At 35.5% G+C, this 14,050-nt stretch overlaps 1 protein-coding gene across 3 annotated transcripts in view; it reads left to right on the plus strand.

Annotated features, from left to right (window-relative positions):
- GOLGA3 (golgin A3) overlaps nucleotides 1-14,050 on the plus strand; it is a 30,013-nt gene that overhangs the window by 11,274 nt on the left and 4,689 nt on the right. For all 3 annotated transcript variants that reach the window (XR_009960141.1, XM_062589856.1, XM_062589857.1), the window contains exons 9-23: nucleotides 286-423; nucleotides 1,760-1,921; nucleotides 2,783-3,151; nucleotides 4,289-4,366; nucleotides 5,297-5,560; nucleotides 6,231-6,325; nucleotides 7,186-7,402; nucleotides 8,053-8,196; nucleotides 8,771-8,968; nucleotides 9,562-9,678; nucleotides 10,165-10,304; nucleotides 11,186-11,318; nucleotides 11,526-11,648; nucleotides 12,050-12,214; nucleotides 13,166-13,329. Coding sequence is in view for 2 of the 3 variants with exons in the window: in XM_062589856.1 (XP_062445840.1) it covers nucleotides 286-423; nucleotides 1,760-1,921; nucleotides 2,783-3,151; nucleotides 4,289-4,366; nucleotides 5,297-5,560; nucleotides 6,231-6,325; nucleotides 7,186-7,402; nucleotides 8,053-8,196; nucleotides 8,771-8,968; nucleotides 9,562-9,678; nucleotides 10,165-10,304; nucleotides 11,186-11,318; nucleotides 11,526-11,648; nucleotides 12,050-12,214; nucleotides 13,166-13,329 (2,507 nt within the window). In the remaining variant the exon portion in view is untranslated. The remainder of the gene's footprint in view (nucleotides 1-285; nucleotides 424-1,759; nucleotides 1,922-2,782; nucleotides 3,152-4,288; nucleotides 4,367-5,296; nucleotides 5,561-6,230; nucleotides 6,326-7,185; nucleotides 7,403-8,052; nucleotides 8,197-8,770; nucleotides 8,969-9,561; nucleotides 9,679-10,164; nucleotides 10,305-11,185; nucleotides 11,319-11,525; nucleotides 11,649-12,049; nucleotides 12,215-13,165; nucleotides 13,330-14,050) is intronic.

The following is a 14,050-nucleotide window of genomic DNA, read 5'->3' on the forward strand; positions in this document are numbered from 1 at the left end:
ATGTTAGTTTTATCAAGAGGACGTTGTTTATGAACTTTGAGGAAGCCAGTCTCTCTTGTGTATTTTTCAGGTGGAGAACAGGGAAGTTTTTTGTTTCTGATCATGAGGTATTAGCTCATATTAATGCTGAGGCATAGATTTAACCAATGTCTGTAGAGCTATGGAAGCAGTAGTTGAGATAAGGCACAGACAGATTCATGTTCTCCCCCCTCCCCCCGGAAATCTTAAATTTGTTGGCCAAATTTTGACTGTCAGTATTAATTTGTCATTTCTTCCTTTCTGCAGGCTGGGCAAATGACCCAAGCAGGTATGTTGGAACACCTCAAACTAGAGAATGTGACATTGTCTCACCAGTTGACTGAGACCCAGCACAGATCTATTAAAGAAAAAGAACGTATTGCAGCACAGTTGCAAAACATTGAGGTAAGGTTGTAGATGACTTCCAGAACATTGAGGTTGTAGGTTATCTTCATGAATTATGTTTGGCTTAGCGCTTGCAAAACCCAAGTATATAACCTGTGTTTGCAAAATCAAAGATTTTCCAGCAACCTGGCATTGAATGAATAGGTTCTAGTGCTTTTAAGTTTTTAGTAATTGGATGATCTTCTTTGAAATTAATAGAATTTTGATGCTTTAAAAGTGATTGGTTTCTTTAGGCTCAGTACTTTACCTATTACAGCCACTTGTAAGGTCCTAATATTACTATCACTTATATGATGTCAAGGCAGAATTACAGACTAGAAGCTGGAGTAAGTCATACATTTTTAAAAATTTGAGAATTGGCTAACCATGATGGATGAGGGAAGTGGCTTATGTTTCAGTTGCTGTATTGTAAAAGATGCACTAAAAATTTATGGCTCTAAATTATTTGTAGTAAGGAAATACTAACCAATGCACAAAACCTCATTCTTGCATTTGTGATAATGGTATTGTATCTTGTTATTACTGTGGCTGCTTTTAAAAACAGTGAATGTTTCAGAGCTGATTAATTTCCATGAAATTCAAAAATTCAGCAAACAGTAAGAAGGGGCAAGCCCATGTATTTTCTATTTCAAGCTGATGCTTTTTTTTTTTCCTCAGATCTGGTGTGTGTTGTTGATTGAAGTCAAAAAGTGTATGTAAATGTTCTTCTTTGCCTGTTCTGGGCCTTTTTAGAGAGAACTCTTACCTCAAAGTTAGACTAAGTCAGTGAAGTCCTTTTTAAATATATGAAATTGCTAACTACTCAGGTTTATCCTTCCTGCTGTCCAATAAGAAAAGATGATTAAAACTGCTGAAGGGAAGTGTGCTCAGTTTTGAAGCACTTGGACCTTAAATCCCACTGAATTTTAGTGAAACGGTGTGCACAACAGGAATTTCTATTTCAGAACAGCTACAATATCCAAAGAACCTTTTGCTTCTGTATTTTCCAAACAGTTTAATTTTAGTACTTTAAATATTCTTTTTATTTACATCTTGTTTTAACATCATTTCCTTCCTAAATTGATACTTAGTGGGACTTCAGATTGTTGCTAATATACAAGGCATTCTCAGTTATTCTAAGGTTTCTTAAATATATGACTAAATTACTTCAGTTAAGATGTACAGACAAGTAAGGCAAACATCAGAATTATGTTTGTTTGTCTCTCTCTCCCCCCCTTTTTTTTTTCTTCCAGATTTCTTCCAGAAATCTTGATATTTTACTCTCTCTCTCTCTCTCTCTCTCTCCCCCCCCCTTCATTGATATTGTAAATGTCAATTCCTTGTTTTTTCTCTGCAGGCTGACATGCTAGATCAGGAAGCTGCTTTCATGCAGATCCAGGAGGCTAAAACCATGGTGGAAGAAGACTTGCAGAGAAAACTAGAGGAGTTTGAGGATGAAAAAGAGCAGCTTCAGAAAATGGCTGATTCTGCAGTAATGCTGGAGCAGGAATTGGATCAGGTAGACCGGTGGACAACATCCTAAGGGTTTTAAATGAAATATTTGATTGATTGAAAAGGCGAAGGTAGGGTAAACAGATACTGAGTTCTAAACAGAACTCCTTTTCAGAAGGTTTAAACCTTCTGAAAGATTGCTGAGATGAAGTGCATAGCAAAGTCAATCTCAAGAAAAAAGACTCCCTTTCTGAACATCAGCTTAAAATGTCATATGACATCCTCTTTTTTACTGTCTCAGTAAAGATACTTTTTCCTTTTTTTTTTGATATTTCGGAACTATTCTCTTGTAGATGTTACATTGTTAGTGAATTTGATATGTAATTATTATTCTATGACTGGACAAGAAACTCATCCATTCTAAAGGTTTTCTATTAGACAGTATATCGTTATATACACTGTAGTAAAGTGCAGGAGTACTTGCACTTTACTACAGAGTCCTGGTGTAACAGTACAAAACTGGTTTGTCAAAGGCTGAAATAAATTAAATTTGTGTAGCTCAGTATTATAGTCCATGTAATTATGTGGCATTATCATTAATAGTACTGGGCTTTTCATGTGTATCTAGTGTGGACACTTTTCTAAAATCAAAATTTAAAATATTGTGAATTTCACTTAATGAGATTTTAGGCTTCTCATGTGGTTGTTGCTTAGCCTATAACAATACAAGTGGTACACAGGGCAACCAATGCAATTAACAGAACAAATGTAAGAGATGGCCAAGGAAAGTTAGGAATATTTTCACCTTCTGTTATTTTCTCCTAGAACCTCAGTGGCAGTTGCTATTTTCCATTTTATTTTTGTTGAAGTACATTAGCAAATAGAGAGTTCATTTTATATGAATTTAACCTTAAAATACTTTTCTCAGGTCAAGTTGACCTTGCATCAGCGAGATTTGCAGCTTGAATCTTTACAGCAAGAACATCTAGATCTAATGAAGCAGTTCACCCTAGCCCAAGAGACATTACACACCAAAGAGCAGTCGCTGGATGACCTGCAGACCCAGTATGATGAACTGAAGGCCAGATTAGAAGAGCTCCAAAGTGATGCTACTTCCAAAGATGATGTGATCCAGTATTTGCAGAATGAGAAAATTGTCCTGGAAGTAGCTCTGCAGGCAGCAAAAGCGAGCAAAGAGCAACTTGATGAAGGAGCAAAATGCCTTGGAGAAAATGCAGAGGTAGCATCAGAAGTCTTAGAACAACTGCGGCAAGAAATAGCAATAAAGTCAAGCAAGGTAATGCATCTTTGAAAGTATCCTATTCAAAGGCACATGATAGAGCAAAGTACATGAGAGGAGATATGCACACATGACTTTGAATGCATGGTTTAGCTAGTGGGAATATTTTAATCAATTCTATAATGTTTCCCTGTTGGTGGACTATCTGCCACTTTATATTGTTATATTTTTGGGATGTTCAGTTTAATACCATGCAAATGCATAAATGCATATAGATACCAAGTGATATGAGATGGAAAGATAAGGTTAATTGATCTTATTCTTTTGGTTTCCAATAACCACCATCTTTCTAAAGTATACCATTTTTTCAAAGTAATAATTTTGAGTTCAAATCACACGCTTTTGGAAGTAAGTTTTCCTTTCTCCCTTTCTGTGGCACCATGGGTTGAAGCTCTTTCCCTTGCAGAAATGGGGTCATGTTTAGGAGTATCTTTTATTTTGAAGCAATATACTAGGTTTTGCTTTGTATATTGCTGTATATCAGCTGAATGTTGCTTTTTCCCTTCCCTCCCGCCGAAATCACTGAACTAGCTTACCAGATCAAGCCTAATGCATATTGATGTTTTTTTCTGCAACTGCTTTAAATTATTGTGAATCTTTGTTTCACACCTTAGTTTCATAATCAGGCTTATGCTGTTACTTTTAGAGCATCCAAGCTCCATAGCTCTGGTAATCTTCAAAGAGATTTCTTTTGAAGATAATACTGGGATTTCATAGTATCACCAATAGAAGTATAAAATAACTGTGGAGGTAGGTTTAACATAAAAATTGCTTTTTCTTTATTTATTTTTTTCCCTTCAAAGAACTAGCTACTTTCTTTATTTGACCGTGTGTGTGTGAAATGGTGCCATCTGGATGCAGCATATGTAGGTTAATGATACGTACTAAACCTATAATGTTAGGATAAGGGGATGTTGTATTCCTGAGGAATACTTCCTCACAATCTGAAACTCATTATGTGAGTCTTCCTATGACTTGATTTGTGTGAATTTATTATATGTATAAAATGCTGTATTATCTTACAGGGCTACCGAGATGTCTGCTCAGCAACAAGGTCCTCAGTCGCTGCTTGAAATGGTTTAGAGTACAAGTAAGACAATATGTCCTTTTTTGTTTTTTGTTTTGCTCTGGCAGGTAGAAAATCTGCAACAAGAAAATTCCAGCCTTAAGAAACAAGTTCAAAAAGTGAAGGAACAGTTCCTACAGCAGAAGGTAAACGAAACCAAACTATTTTAAAGAACTAAAAATGAACACAGTATTTACTATAGTGAAAACATATACCTCTGAGGACTTTGGTGGGGAAGTTTGAACTGATGATCTGTATCAAATACAAATAACATAATTTATAATTTTTTTTATATATTGTACAGTTTATTTGTTGATTTTTATCCACAATTAACATAAAAGCAGATCCACCAACCAAGTCACGCTTTCTTTAGAGTTTAGAAAGTTTGCCAAATGATTCTCCATTATAAAATACCTACTTTGTTGATATTAGGTAAGAGCTTTTGCAGAAATACTCGATGACAATCTTGAAATGTCATTGTTTTCCTACAATCTTGTAAAACAGTACTTATTTGAGGAATTAAAATGAAAATAAATACTTTATTTTATACTTTATTCTGAGTTTACATAGTTAGATTTAAATGATAATTTGAAGCTGTCATTGGTGTTGCACATACAAACATATACAGTGACAACATTAGTTTGCTATTTGGTTGCATATCAACCTAACACCAAAGTTTTCTTACTTTTCTGGATTAATTTTGAGAAGACTTTAAGCTGTTAGTCACAGTTAATCACTCTTTTTGTGGTAAAAAATATTAATTGCATGCCTTGGATAGTTAGTTACACTTTTATTAAGTTAGTTTAAAAATTGCACATAGTTAGTATGGTCCCATAAAGAAGGTGAAGAAGAGTACAGCATACTGCTATAAACACTCATTTTTTTTATGAACACTGATACTTACTATTTGATCTGAGTTTGCAGAAGTCTTTGAACCAGAGTGAAAATGTTAATGATGATGCTGTTTCTGTATTCTTTGACCCCCAAAATAATATCTATAAATGTTTTACAATAAATTCTTAAATTTGTAAAGCTCTAAGAGAGATAACATTTTTTTCTTGAAACTTGTGTCCTAGGTAATGGTGGAAGCTTATCGAAGAGACGCAAGTTCTAAGGACCAGCTGATCAGCGAACTGAAAGCTACAAAGAAGCGGCTGGACTCAGAAATGAAAGAGTTAAAACGAGAACTACTCAAACATCAAGTTGAAAAACAATCGCTGGAATCTGAACATTCAAAACTACAAAAGGAAGTATCCCAGGTTCACCAGCAGATGGTAGAAATTGAGAATCATCTTCAGTCAGTGCAGAAAGAACGAGACGATATGGAGAAACGCCTACAGGTCTGGAAGGTGTTAAGCTTTGGACTTTTAGAGAGTACTCCATGCAGGATATGTTGCTACTTGTATTAATTTTGGAGAATAATGGCATGATTGCCTGCAGGTTAAGATTCTTGTTTATGTATTTAATATTGTGTGTGTGTAAATGTGTGTGTGTGTGTGTGTGTATATATATATATATATATATATATACACACATATATATACCCACATGTATATATGCTCACACACACACATGCATATACACACACATATATATATATATGTGTGTGTGAGCATGTACCTACTGACATTTTATAATTACTTGACTACTTACTAACATCTCATGTCGGGCAGCAGGGGGAGTATGTTACAGGAGCAGCAGATGTGGAAGGAGCTTTCTTAGTCCCAAAGTGTCACATTCAATATGCTGATGGCTCCAGAGGAAAGAATTAAAGAATAAATAAAAGGGAATGAGAAAGGATATTGAGAACCCTGAAATAGGTGTTTTCTTCCGACAGTTTTTATGCAGAGATAGAAGTCATTTTTACAATTTATGCTGAAGTTGAACTAGAATTTACCATGAATCAGTACCTAAATACAGTAATTATTATTTAGAATCTAAGGTGTAGCAAACATAAAGATTTCTTCTGTTCTTACTCTCATCTTTTTTTTAATTTTCTTCCCTATTAAGTCTCTACAGTTTGATAAGGAACAAATGACATCTCTTGCTGAGGCAAATCAAGCATTAAAACTACAAGTAGAACAAATGCAAGAAGAAGCGAAAAAGTAAGTCTGTTGTTTCAACATAGATAAAAGAATATAGCATTTATTTTTCATATTTATTGTTTTAGCAGTCAGTCTTTGCCTATCCCCTAGTCATTCATTTAGAAAATCTAAATAATGTCCTGAAGACCATGACACTGGTACTCTAGAGTTACAACTTACCTTTTGATACATTCAGGCTTTTAACCAACAGCATAAACCATTCAGCCAACATACATACATACATGCGCGCGCGCGCGCACACACACACACACACACACACACACACATTATGTTAACTTCTCATTAATGTATTTACTGGAACTAATTCCACTTTCCATTCTCTGAATTTTAGCCATGACTGGCTAGAGTGTTGGCATTAATAAGAAATTTTTTTTTAATGTTGTAATTGGAATGAAGCTTTTGATGATACATATACCAAGGATTTTAGATTAAATTCTGACTCTAAATTCCTTATTATTTTTACAGTAGTAGTGTATATATTCCTCCATCTTGAAGTTATGATAAGACCTCTTAATTACCGTAAACATTTTCTTAGACTGTAATTAGAAGTCTTAAAGCCATTGCCTTGCAAAGGGCAAGTCATACCATAGCAACCTGACAGTATCCTCTGATGAGCTAAGTGGCTGTGGGACAAAGGGAGGCAAGCTGACATTTTTTTACCTTGACTTCAGCAAGGCCCTTGACACAGTTTCCCATAGTATTCTTACAGCTCCGTTGATGAAATGTGGAGTAGATAAGTGGACTATGAGGTAGATTGCCTTTTTTTCCTCAATTGAGCTATGCTAAAAATCAATCCTTGAATATTATTTTCAAGCAATTTTTGTTTTACCTGATGTTTTGTTTTTTCTCTCTCACTTCAGGGCCATTACTGAGCAGAAACAGAAAATGAAGCGTCTGGGGTCAGATCTGACAAGTGCTCAGAAAGAGATGAAGGCAAAGCATAAAGCCTATGAGAACGCAGTTGGCATTCTTAGTCGTCGGCTGCAGGAATCCCTCACTGCCAAGGAATCTGCTGAAGCAGAACTGAGCAAACTAAAAGCACAGATCACTGATGGTGGAAGCAGTCAGATTGCTCAAGTATGCGTGTGTGTCTTAACACTGTATTGTGTAGCAAGATAATCCTATCTTTATACTAACAAGTCTTGAAATATTATGTTGCACTGAAGTAATGAAAGTGCTTGGAATGTAGAGTTAGATAAGAACATGATGTCAGTGTGCTGAACATTGAGAATTTCCTTAATTACATTTGAGAGAAGTGATTTGACAGGCTTTATTTATTTTACTTGTACATTCAGATTACCAGTTGTAAACCAAGTCTGAGAGGAGCATCAGCCTTGGTACTAAATTTCTTGATTTAGTATTAATGTTGTTTTTTATAAATGTTCAGTACCTGGATCTTTGCCAGAATTCTGTCTCTTACTGTTTTTTGCTGACTGACACTTAAGTTCTTCAGCATAGCCATAACTTACTAATACATGTTAGGCTGTGATACAATTTAATAAGAGAATTAATTGGGGGGCGGGGGCCAGAAATAGTTCCGTGGAGCCAAATTTGAAACACACTGAAAGCAATAAATGGATGTGGGCAGACAGCTCTGAGCAAGCCCTGTGCATTGAGCACTAACAGATAATTTAATACTTGCTAGAGAAAAACATTTTTGACAAAACAAAGTTGCCTCTGAAAAATGGGTGTTACGTTAATCAGGCTTATGATCCTTTTGTCTTTAGGAAAAGATTCAAGCTCTGGAGACAGAACTACAAGCTGTTAGCAGCAGTAAGTTGATGCTGGAAAAAGAGTTGCAAGAAGTGATTTCACTTACCAGCCAGGAGCTGGAGGAGTACAGAGAGAAGGTGCTGGAACTTGAGGATGAGGTGATTGCTTGAATTTACATTGTACTTGGGGAGATGATCATAAAAGGTACCTGAGAGGTGCCAAGAAGTTAGAATTTTACACAGGAGACATTGTGTCAGTGACACCTGCTAATTCTGCTGCAGAGGGTTAGCCTTCATGTTTTCATGAACAGTTGTAGTATAAAGTAAAAGAAGAGATGAGAGAAAAATAGTTCCTGTGTTAGGTACTTGTCATGAGATGGTGGGTATGCATGAATCACTGTCTTGTGAGACTAATGGGAATCACAGTTGCTCAGTGATTTCCCCCCCCCCCCCCCCCCCCCCCGAGGGCATTGGTTGTAGGATCATGAAAAAAAAGTTAGACTAGTCCATCACATCTTTCCTGTACCTGAAACAGTATTCATGTATTCTGCTTACTAGCAAGCCTTTTAAGTATTCATGGATTCTGCTTACTAGCAAGCCTTTTAGTCTTCCAAAAGGAAGTCTAAGTAAAAAACAAAACAAAAAAAAGGGTGAAAGTAGTAAAGTTTAATGAGTTTAGCTCACAACTTCTTTGCATTAGTAATCTGCTTTTTTTCCTTCCTTTTTTGTATAGCTTCAGGAATCTAGAGGCTTTAGGAGGAAGATAAAACGTTTAGAAGAAATTAATAAGAAGTTGGCCCTTGAACTGGAACATGAACGAGGAAAAATTACAGGTCTTAACCAGTCCAACACTGCTTTGCGGGAGCACAACAATATCCTCGAAACAGCATTAGCAAAGAGAGAGGCAGATTTGGTACAACTGAACCTACAGGTATTCAACTTTTGGGTGTAATATATTAAAAGGAATTTTAGCTAGTGTTTCTGATAACCAGATGTAGAGGTCTTCAGTTGTATAATTACATGCAAATTATTGTTAAAGAAAACGTTGATGTATTTTCTGCAGATCTGAGCTTCATGCGTGTTGTGCAACTGGAGTAATATAGGTCGTTAAACCTCAGAAATCATCAGAAACAAGATTTTGCACTAAAAAGTTGTTTCTCTTGCAGAAAAAAATCACAGGTATACTCATAATAGTTGAAAGTATTGCACATTTAAGACAGTTGGAACCTAGAAATGGTGTCACTTAATGATTCGCTGAGATTAATTTTTATGCCAATAGTAACATACTCCTGTGGTAAAGAAGAGAATACAGGCAATGAACAGCCGATAACATGCTACCATTTAACTATAGCTACTTTTAAGCTTGATTGGAAGAGTTATCCATGAACAGGGGAGGAAAATTTTGCCAATCCTACACTGGCTAGTATTTATATATTCCCCATATTGGCATTTCTGATCTTCCACTGAGTTTACACAAAAAGTGTATTCGTGCTACTAAATCTCCGGTTTTGTGAAATGATGCAGGTTCAGGCAGTTCTAAAGCGGAAAGAAGAAGAAGATCAGCAAATGAAACAGCTTATTCAATCTTTACAGACTTCCTTAGAGAAAGAAAAGTCAAAAGTTAAAGACCTTAAAGAACAGGTAATGGGTCATCTTTTGTTTTATTTATTTAATAGATGAGTTAAAGTATTTGAAAGGTAACTTTAAATAAAATCTGTAATATAGTGCTTCCTACAGAATTTCTGTAACAGTGGCCAGCGTATGAAAAAGTGTGTTAATGTCTCCTCTGTTATGCCCTATGTTAAGCATGTTCATAGACTATTAATAAAGTTCTATTTTTAACTTGTAATGCACGGAGCATATCCTGAAGTGATGATATTTTGCCAAAAAATTCACAATGAGAAAACAGCGTATGTGGTCCTTCCATTATATGATTATTAACTTCCATTAATAAGATTAACAAGACTAATAATCAGTATTTTAGACAAAAATAGTAAATGATAACAGCAAGTTAACACTGCTGAACAACTTCTTTCTTGGTTTGTTTTCTATCTCTGTAGTCTGCTTCCTCTTGTGAGTCTACTGTATTAACCAAACAAGGAAAAATGCTTCTTTTTTTCTGTTCAGGTAGCAGCAGCCAAAGCAGATGCAGCACATAACCGTCGTCATTACAGAGCTGCTGTTCTTGAGCTCAACGAAATCAAAAAAGAGCTACATGCCAAAGAACTGCTTGTCCAAGCCCTCCAGGCTGAAGTGGACAAACTGCAGTAAGTATGCTCTAATAAATGTCTAAGTTCTTAGAGCGTAGTAAATGAAATAAATCCTCAGAAAAATACATGCACATGAACTTTTTTTTTTTTTTTAATTCTGGACTGGATTATGCAGAAATTTACCTCGATTGGGCCTGATCATAAAATGTACATTTGGACTCCTGGCAAATATTTGCATTTTCTGTCTCCTCATAATACAATTAGAGTTGCAATGAATTGCCTTTAGGCTTAATCATCTGTTATTTTGACATGAAGTTTTGACATGAATTAAATCATTTCATGGTGTTAATGCTTCACACATATCTTATTATTCTTTCCTCTTTAACATCCCTGAGGAACCACATAGAGGATGAACTTGATTGTTGAATATATTCCACGATATATTGAAACTAATTGATTTGTCCTGTTGTGTAGGGTATAATTTGTTATACTTTAATAAACTATAAGAGCTACAAGAGAATATGGAAATAAAATAAACCATTTTCTCCTAAAATAAAAGCAAAAGTGCTGACAGTTTTTTTTTTCCTCTTGTTTTGTTTTGTTTTCTCAGTACAGAATCCGTTTGTTTGAAATGGAAATATTACCAGCACCGAAGGGCTTTTTGTTGGTGGTGATGCTTTTTTTTAAGTACTTAATGATCTATTGATGCATCTGTCTAGTTTAAAATCTTTTTGTGATTTAACTCCTGCTGTGAACATACTGGCAGAGCTGCCAGTCAAAGCTATAACTAATCAGGTTGCATGCACTGTCATGTAACACAATTTTTGGTGTCACAAAAGGATACTCATATGGTTACATAGCTAACACAATGAAGTACTCCTTTTAAAGAGCGGGTTGAAATAACTGCTTTGTCTGTTTCTGTTAATTCTGCTGTGTAGGGTAGAGGATGAGAAACATTCCCAGGAAGTATCACAATTTCAGCAAGAGTTGGCAGAAGCCAGGTCTCAGCTCCAACTTCTGCAGAAAAAGCTGAATGAGAAGCTTAGTGAAGAGCCAGGAGTAAATCAAGAGGTAAAATTAAACATGATGTTTCTGCTCATTTAGGCACCTGAGATGCATGACTTCATTTTTCGTTTATTCAGCAGTTGTTTTTATCAAAGTTTAACTACTTTTTCTTAGAAACAGGAAAGGTTCCTAAGACATAGATGATTAGAAATGTTTTTCATTTTGTGAATAATTGCTCTTACAGAGAATTCTAAAAACATTTTTTTTTGGCAGGTGGAAGACCTCAAGTGGGAAGTAGAACAAAAAGAAAGAGAAATTGAAACGCTTAAGCAGCAGCTGGATATGAGTGAACAGCGCAGCCATAAGGAGTTAGAAGGGATACAAGTTGTCCTACAGGTATTTGATCTAGCTGGTAAAGATTCTGATGGACCATACCAGGATAACTAAAGCAATATTTTATTGTTCAAAAGCAGAGTACTTTTATTGATTTTATGAATATAACAGGGTTTTTAACAGGGTCTTTAATTTTCTCAGTTTCACTTTCACTCTACTGTTAGTTACTTATATTTCACTGATCTCAGGCCATTAGAACAGGCTACTGACTTTTTACCTATCTATCTTTGGGTTTTTTTTTTTTTCCTTTCTCTCTCCAGGCAAATTGTTTTCAAATAGCAGTGTGCTAGATGTTGTGGTGTTTTCTACATTCCCATGGAAACTGCAGAAAATGATAGGAATATTAGTTTTCTGAAATTTATACACTGTTTCCTTGTACCATGTGAATTCTCTTTTGCCCTTAGAATATTAAGACTGAGTTGGAAATTGTGAGAGAAGACCTGTCAGCGACTCAGAAGGACAAGTTTATGCTCCAGGCTAAAGTGAGTGAACTGAAGAATAGTATGAAGTCGCTACTGCAGCAGAACCAGCAACTGAAGCTGGACTTGAAACATGGCAAGATGAAGAAGGTATTTAAGTAGGAAGAATATATATATTGTAGTGTAAATGGCTTACAGTGTTCGAAAATACTCCGCTGCAGGAAATCTGGTGAAAACTCTGAAATGCTTACCTGGATACTGACTTACAGATTTTCTGGCGTTTAAATTATAAAGCCAGGAAGATTTGCTGGCAAAAGCAATTTTATTGATCTTGACTTCTTACCTTTTTATTCAGAGACCTTTGTGTTTAGCGTATTATCTTGCATTTACATTTTAGTTTATTGTAATAAAGCAAAAAAGGGAGTGCCTAAATAATGGATCGTGAGTAAATACTTAGTTAAAAACTTTCTAAAATTCATGTGGTTATCTTTTCCATACTCTGTATTTTTCATCTGTTCATGTTTTCCAAGGGTAACTATTAATGTGTTCTTTGAATTTTCTCATTTGCTACTTTTACACAGAAAATGTAGTAATAGTAGATCTCTTGCTCTTCCTATAAATTCTCTGACTCAGTAAGAATCTCCTATGAAAATCCATTTAATTCTCCCAGATATTGGTATGAACTATTTCATCCTGCAGGTCCCAGAAAGTTCAAAAGGACTACTTTCATTACACTTAATTAAATTTTTATGAATTACTCTCAACTATATTGAAAGAGCATGATTAATATTTGTTGTGAAGGTCCAAGTCAGTTGTTTTAAATCCTTAGCATTTCCTTTCTTTGAGTGAGTTGTTGACCAACTCCTTGTAGATGGTGTTTGTTTACTTATGAGCAAGGCTAGCAGATGACACTAGGTTAGGAACTTTTGCTTGTGACCCATGAGACTTATCGTTAATGTGCTTCTGGATTTTGCTCTGCAATGCAGATACATACCAGCAGAGTGATGTGAGACTCTCTCTATGTGGTAAAAGTGAAGTTCTCAAAACCAGCTTAATTCTGTTTCTAGCTCTTTTTTTTTTTTTTTTTTTTTCTTTAAACAGAGGAAGGAACTGAAGGGAGAGAATAACTCTTCAAATCCTGTGACTCCAGTCAAGATTCCTGATTGTCCAGTCCCTGCTGCCTTGCTGGAAGAACTCTTGAAACCATCAGCAGCTATGAGCAAGGAGCCTCTAAAAAATCTGAACAGTTGTCTTCAGCAATTAAAGTATGACCTGTTATTTTTAAACCACATTAAATAATCTTTAAAATGTTTCTTAAAAAAAATAGTTGCTGGTCTAAGGAAAAGCAATAGGTTTGTGAAATGAATTATTTTTCTCTTACTAGAGCTATATATAAGGCAGTAAGATGTTCTGGCATTTGCAGATGTCTGCTTATATTGAAATGCCATAGGGAAAGAGGCCTTGGCAATACACTAGACAAAATATCCATCCTAAAGAGTTTAGTGTTTGTGCACAAATAAGTACACTGCAAAACAAAACAGAAGCAGCTATTCTTTTTAGTTGTTCGTGCTTGTAGAGAAGCTGGTATTTATCTCTCTTTGCAGCATCAACAAGGCTGCTTGTGATAGCAACCCAGGTAGTATATTTATTAGAAATGTCTGAAGAGGCATTTCTTTATAACAAAGATATTTTTTCATATCTTTCCTTGCAAGATTGCACATGTGATTCTGAGCAGGAAAGCTTACAGCCCCAGGAAGATGGGGATTTCAGGTGAATGGCAGAACAGGGCTGGATATGTCAGCTCTGATGGAGAATATTTATGAGGAGCGAGAGGTAATCTGTGATAAAGGTACACGATCCTGTACTGCCAAACTACTCTTTCTACTAAATTGGTATCTGACTACAAGTAGTAATGAGTTTATTTGTTTTTCTCTGGTGCTTTCCTCACTTGTACCTTCCATGTTGTCTTTTATATCTGGAAGAGTA

This window comes from Rhea pennata, chromosome 17 (genome assembly GCF_028389875.1).
Source record: "Rhea pennata isolate bPtePen1 chromosome 17, bPtePen1.pri, whole genome shotgun sequence".
In the NCBI taxonomy this organism is placed as follows: domain Eukaryota; kingdom Metazoa; phylum Chordata; class Aves; order Rheiformes; family Rheidae; genus Rhea; species Rhea pennata.